Genomic DNA, 6156 nt, shown 5'->3' with positions numbered 1-6156 from the left:
ATGAAGGGATAGACACTTCTCAAACTCCTGGCAGTAGTGAGTCCTGATCAGACAAGGTACATTAAACCCTCTGAGCTCAGAAGGCCAGTGGGTGAGTGTTTGGGAAAGAATTCCTACTGATTTTCTGCTGGGCTCCATCCAAAGCCAATAAGTAGGGCTGTCAATTAACCACAGTTTTGATTGCACTCTTAAACAATAATAGAATACCAAGTGCAACGTATTATCAATCTTTTGGGATTTTTTAATATTTTCAAATATATTGATTTGAAATTATAACACAGAATACAAAAACAAGGAGGAGTTTTTGTGGCACCTAAGAGACTAACAAATTTTGGGGGCATAAGCTTTCGTGGGCTATGCCCAAATAAATTGGTTAGTCTCTAAGGTGCCACAAGGACTCGTTATTTTTGCTGATTCAGACTAACACGGCCACCCGTCTGGAACAGAATACAAAGTGTACAGTGCTCCCTGTATATGATTATTTTTGATTATACCATAAAAAAGATAAAAGAAATAGTGCTTTTCAATTCACCTCGTACAAGTACAGTAGTGCACTCTCTTTCTCGTGAAAGTGCAACTTACAAATGTAGTGGGTTTTTACGTAACTGCACTCCTAAACAACCCAACGTAAACCTTTAGCGCCTACAAGTGCAGTCAGTCTTGCTTCTTGTTCAGCCAATCGCAAAGACAAACAAGTTGGTTGACATTTTCAGGAGATAATGCTGCCCACTTCTTATTTCCAAGATCACCTGAACGTGAGAACAGGCATTTGCATGGCACTATTTTATCTTTTTTACAGTGCAAATATTTGTAATCGAAACTAATTTTTGGGACTGTCAATTAATTGCAGTTAATGCATGTGATGAACTCAAACCAAATTACTGCATTATTTTTTGTCATGAGAATTAATAGCACACCAGGCCACTGTGCTTGGGAGCGCCGTTGTGTGCCTTCGAGGCAAGGGTGCCCCTCCTCCCAGCACACTGCTCCACTGCAGCTCCCACCTCCTTGCCCCCCGCCCCCTGGAGCCATCCCTGACCCAGCTGCTCCGTACTGGGGGCCTGCCCACGGTCTGCTGCGCAGAGCGGGGATAGGAGTGGGGGGCTGAAGTTGGGATGTCCACTAGCTGGTAGCTGCTGAGCTGGGGTTGGGGAACAGGGGGCACCTGTCTGCTGTTGCCACTGGCTCAGGAGTGAAGCCTGGACACCCGGGTTCTCTGCCTTCTCAGGCCAGGGAGGGAGTGTGGCCTGGGGATGCAGACAGACTGACTACAGGTCTCTGTCAGTGACCCCACTGCTCTAAAGGGATGAGATTCCCTGGGGGTTCCAACACTGGGGGAGCTTTGGGAGCAGCCTGCAGGGTTAGCCCTGCCAGTGTGCGCAGATCCCAGTCCAGATGCCCCCTGGGAGGCATGGGATGACAGGGAGTCACCCCAGCTGGGGGGCAGACAGACCCATTGGCGAGAGGCTGTGTTGCCGCAGACTCACGGCTGCTCCCTGCTCAGTTCCAGGATGGAGGTGCTCAGGAGGCTTCTTGGGAGGAAGACTCCACGGGTGGCCCCAGAGCCAGAGGGGGGCAGCTGCCAGCATCCCCAGACAGAGAGCTGCCCCTCCATCCCCATGGAATGGGAAGCAGCTCCCGGACAGCCCAGGAGATGGACCTGCTCGGCCCTGCTCACCAGGAGGAAACCAGCTCCCAGGGCTGGTGCTGAACAGAGGAACACAACAGCCAGGCCAAGATGGAGGTGGCCCAAGTTCAGTCTGGGCAGACAGGACCCAGGCCACGAGAGGAGCCAGGCAATGCAGCTCTGGGTTTGCTTCTGCTGGAAGGCCAGCCCTCAGGAGCCCAGCCCCGTGGACCAGCAGGAGGCATCCCCAGGGCAGGATCGCTGCCCCAGCAGCTCAACTGGTGCTGGAGGGGAGAGCGGCCACTCCCTGGAGGCTCCCTGGAGCATGGAAGCTGAGTGCTCCTCCACTGCAGGTGAGGAGACGCCCTGGGGACGGGGAGGAGCACGGGGCCATTAACACCCAATCACTCTCTGAGTCATTGGGAGGACCCCAACCCAGGGCTCTGGCCTGAGCCACTTGAGCCCAATGACGTCAGCGGGAGTCGCAGAGCCACCCCTTGCAGCGGGAAATGGGGGGAGCTACTGGGAAGTGGGATCCTGATGCTTTGGGGCAAGTCCCAGGGAGGATGGGACAGTGAAGGGCCCCATCTGCCATGGGGCCATGGTGCTGAGGGGTCTGTGGGAGGGGTAGTGTGGGGAACTCTCTGCCACGTGGTGCTTACATTGGAGGGGGAAACATTAAATCTTCTCTCCCCACCACACCCCTGTCCTTCCTCTTCTTCCCCCCAGCTGCAGCAAGAGTCCCCCTCTGCCCTTGTCTCTCTGATGCAGAGACCCCCATGGACCAGTTGGAGAAGAAGGACCTTGCCACTGAGGAAAAGGCAGAGGAGGATGAAGACCCAGCCACAGAAGGCGAGGAAGAGGAGGAAGAGCTAGAGACAGAGGAGGAGGAGAAGCAGGAGGAGGAAGTCCTGACCACAGAAAAAGAGGAGGAGGAGGACCTAGCCATAGAAGAGGACAAGGACATGACTAAAGAGGAAGTCCTGGACACAGAGGAGAAGTTGGAGGAGGAGGACATACCCGTAAAAGAGGAAAAGGAGGAGGATGAGAATCTGTCTGCAGAAGAGGAAGAAGAGGAAGAGGAGAAGGAGAAGAACATGTCTGCAGAAGAGATAGGAGAGGAGAAGGAGGATGAGAACCTGTCTGCAGAAGAGGAAAAAGAGGAGGAGGAGGAGAAGCTGTCTGCAGAAGAGGAGGAGGAGAACTTTCCTCCAGAGGAGGAGGAGGACCTCTCCATAGAAGAGGAAGCTGATTTGACTGCAGAGAAGGAGGAGGAAGAAGAAGGTAAAGGAAGAGGAGGATGTGGCCCTGGTGGAGGAACACCTGATCATGGAGCAAAAGGAAGAAGAGAAGGATCTGGCCATGGAGCAGGAAGAGGAGCACCTGCCTCTGGAGGAAGAGTAGGAGGACCCGGCCACGGGAATGGAGCACCTGGCCATGGAGCAGGTGTAAGAGGAGGACCACGTGGCTGCAGAGGAGGAAGAGGAGGACCTGGCCAAGGAGAAGGACCAGGCCACAGAGGAGGACAAGGAGGACCTGGACCAGGAGGAAGAGAAGGAAAAGGACCTGGCAATGGAGGAGGACGAGGATGTGTCCATGCAAGAAAAAGAAGAGGCAGAAGAGGAGGTAGAAGACATGGCTATAGACTAGGAGGACCCAAGAATGGAGGAGGACGAGGATGTGTGGATGCAGGGGGAAGAAGAAGAGAAGGAGGTGGAGCTGGCCATGGAGGAGGAGGAGGATCAAGAGGACCTGGCCAGAGAGGAGGACGAGAAGGAGGAAAAGGAGGAGGAGAACCTGGCCATGGAGAAGGAGCAGGAGGAAGAGGACCTGGCCAGAGGGGAGAAGAAGCAGGATGTAGCCATGCAGGGGGAAGAAGAGGGAGAAGAGGAAATAGAGGATCTGGCTACAGACTAGGAGGAAGAGAATGTGCAGATGTAGGGGGAAGAAGTAGAAAAGGAGGTGGATCTGGCCATGGAGGAGGAGGAGCAAGAGGACCTGGCCAGAGAGGAGGACGAGAAGGAGGAAAATCTGGCCATGGAGAAGGAGCAGGAGGAAGAGGACCTGGCCACAGAGGAGAAGGAGGAGAATGTGGCCATGCAGGGGGGAGAAGAAGAGGCAGAAGAGGAGATAAGAGGATCTGGCAATAGACTAGGAGGACCCAGGAATGGAATAGGATGAGGATGTGCCGATGCAGGGGGAAGAAGAAGAGAAGGAGGTGGATTTGGCCATGGAGGAGGAGGAGCAAGAGGACCTGGCCAGAGAGGAGGACGAGAAGGAGGAAAAGGAGGAGGAGAAGCTGGCCACGGAGAAGGGGAGGGAGGACCTGTCCATAGAGGAGGAAGTGGAAGAGGGGGAGAATCTGGCCATGGGATTGGAGCATGTGGTCATAGAGAAGAAAGCGGAAGAGGACGACTTGGATGAAGAGGAGGAGGGCAAGACAAAGTCCTCCTCCACCTCCATGGCCAGGTCCCCCTTGCTCAGGTTGTTGTCTTCCTCCTCCATGACCTTGTCCTCCATGGCCATTTCCTCCTCCTCTTTGGCCAGGTGGCAAGAGGAGGACATGGGCATGGAAGAGGAGAAAGAAGAGGAAGACCTGGCTGCAGAGGAGGATGATGATGAAGACTTGTCTATCAATTAGGTGGAGAACTTGACAAGAGAGGAAGAGGAGGAACTGGAGGAGTAGGAGGATCTGGCCACAGAAGAGGAGCAGGAGGATCTGGCCATGGAGGAGGAGGATATAGCCATGCAGCAAGAGGAAGAGGAAGAGGACCAGGCCAGAGAGGAGGAGATTGTGGATGAGGCCATAGAGGAAGGTGAAGAGGAGGAGCAGGAGAACCTGGCCACAGAGGAAAACGAGAAGGAGGAAGGGAACCTTGCCCCGGAGGAGGAGGAGGACCTGGACATGGAGGAGGGGGAGGACTTGGCCACGGAGAAAGAAGTGGGGGAGGGGGAGGGCCTGGACATGGAGGAGGGGGAAACCTGGACACGGAAGAGGAAGTGGAGGAGGGGGAAGATCTGGACATGGAAGAAGCTGCCCAGAGGTTGTCATGGAACATCTCCAGGGTGGTGACAAGGTACAAACGTTACCTATCTTAGTAGGAAATAAGTCCATCCTGCCCCTTGCCCATCCCAGCTCCCTGCAGAGGGGGTTGTCCAGGACGATTCACAGCACCTCATGGGGACACTTACCCTCTAGGACAGGGGTGGGCAACCTTTTTGGCCTGAGGGCCAGGTAGGGAAGGCGGTGCCTCCCAAAACAGCCTGGCCCCTGCCCCCTATCTGCCCCCTCCCACTTCCCACCCCCTGACTGCCCCACCCAGAACCCCCAACCCATCAATTCCCCCCCCCCCGATCCTTGTCCCCTGACTGCCCCCTCTCGGGATCCCACCCCCTCTCCAACCCCCCTTGCTCCCTGTCTTCTGACCACCCCGCACAGAACCTCTGCCCCATCCAACAGCTCCCTGTCCTCTGACTGCCCCTGGGACCTCCTGCCCCTATCCAACAGCAGAGAGCAGGGATTCCTGGGGCTGAGGTCTGGGCAGCAGCCAAGAGGAAATTCTGGGTGTAAGCGCTAGGAGGCAGGTGGGGAATCATGGGAGTGGAGGGTAAGCTGAGGCTGGGGATAGAAAGGTAGGGGGCAGCTGAGAGAGGCTGGGGGTGGGCCAAGAGAAGGAAGGAATCGGGAGAGCAGGGCCCAGCTGTGTTGCCAGAGGATCCTGCTGGCTGTGTCTGGCCAGCCTCTCTGGGAAATGCCCAGGGCTCTGTGGGGCCTGAATCTGACATTTTCCTTTGTGTCTCACAGGAACTGACTGAGGAGCTGCCCCAGGACTCTGGGCCCAGCTCTGTCCTCTCCAGCTGCATGGACCCCACGTGAAACCTCCCATACCAGAAGCTCCCATCCGGCTCCGGTGCTGCTTAGACCCAGAGAGGCTGCCTCCTCCATGGCCAGGTTCTCCTTCTCCTCCTGAAAAGCCTGCACTGATGGGTAAGGGAAGCCATGGCCACTCAGAGACACCATGGGCACGGGTGGGGATTCAATCTTGGCCCGTCTCCACCAAGGGCACAAGCCCTGTCAGGCTCTCATTCTGGAAGCCATGGAAAGCTCTGCCTGTAGCCACCCCCTCTCCACTCCCACTGCCAGTCTGTTGCCCGTGGTGACAATGAAGAAGCAGGAGAACTCCTGCGAGAGATCCCCAGGGCTGCACAGTCGGGTGTCACTGGGACGTTTCTGGGAGCCATTTACAGAGTGTTCTGTTGGGGACATTTTCCTTCTCTAACCCAGGGTTTCGCTGCTCCCAGTTTCTCAGCCAGGGAGGCCACCCTGCGGAATATGGCCCAGCAGCTTGGCGATGGGCTGCAGGAGTCACCGCATAGGTCTACAGCAGCCATCGCATGTGCATTGACCATGGGCCAAAACCTGCAGCCCTCACAGCCCAGGATACCCCCACGGATGGCAATGGGAGTGTAGCCTGGGTAACTAGCTGCTGGAGCCAGGGCGTACAGAGGGAGGGTTCAGAGATACAGCA

The 6156-nt window shown here is 55.9% G+C and overlaps 1 protein-coding gene across 1 annotated transcript; it reads left to right on the top strand.

Moving 5' to 3' along the window:
• The first annotated feature begins 1796 nt into the window (after positions 1-1796).
• On the top strand, positions 1797-3277 carry LOC140895272 (uncharacterized). Its single transcript, XM_078854713.1, has 3 exons — positions 1797-1980; positions 2357-2730; positions 3086-3277. The coding sequence occupies exons 1-3, from the start codon at positions 1800-1802 to the stop codon at positions 3275-3277; spliced, it is 747 nt and encodes a 248-aa protein (XP_078710839.1). The 5' UTR covers positions 1797-1799.
• Positions 3278-6156: the final 2879 nt, after the last annotated feature.

The sequence above is a fragment of the Lepidochelys kempii genome, chromosome 11 (genome assembly GCF_965140285.1).
Source record: "Lepidochelys kempii isolate rLepKem1 chromosome 11, rLepKem1.hap1, whole genome shotgun sequence".
Taxonomy (NCBI): Eukaryota; Metazoa; Chordata; order Testudines; family Cheloniidae; genus Lepidochelys; species Lepidochelys kempii.
Note: the sequence above shows the minus strand (reverse complement) of the source record. Positions and strands in the feature narration are given on the sequence as shown.

Bases quoted from the DNA above. Each gene is read 5' to 3' on its own strand.
- LOC140895272 (XM_078854713.1), top strand. From the start codon at position 1,800: ATGCAGCTCTGGGTTTGCTTCTGCTGGAAGGCCAGCCCTCAGGAGCCC. The intron at 1,981-2,356 runs GTGAGGAGACGC...TCTTCCCCCCAG, and splicing joins TGAGTGCTCCTCCACTGCAG to CTGCAGCAAGAGTCCCCCTC. The intron at 2,731-3,085 runs GCAGAAGAGATA...GTGTAAGAGGAG, and splicing joins AGAAGGAGAAGAACATGTCT to GACCACGTGGCTGCAGAGGA.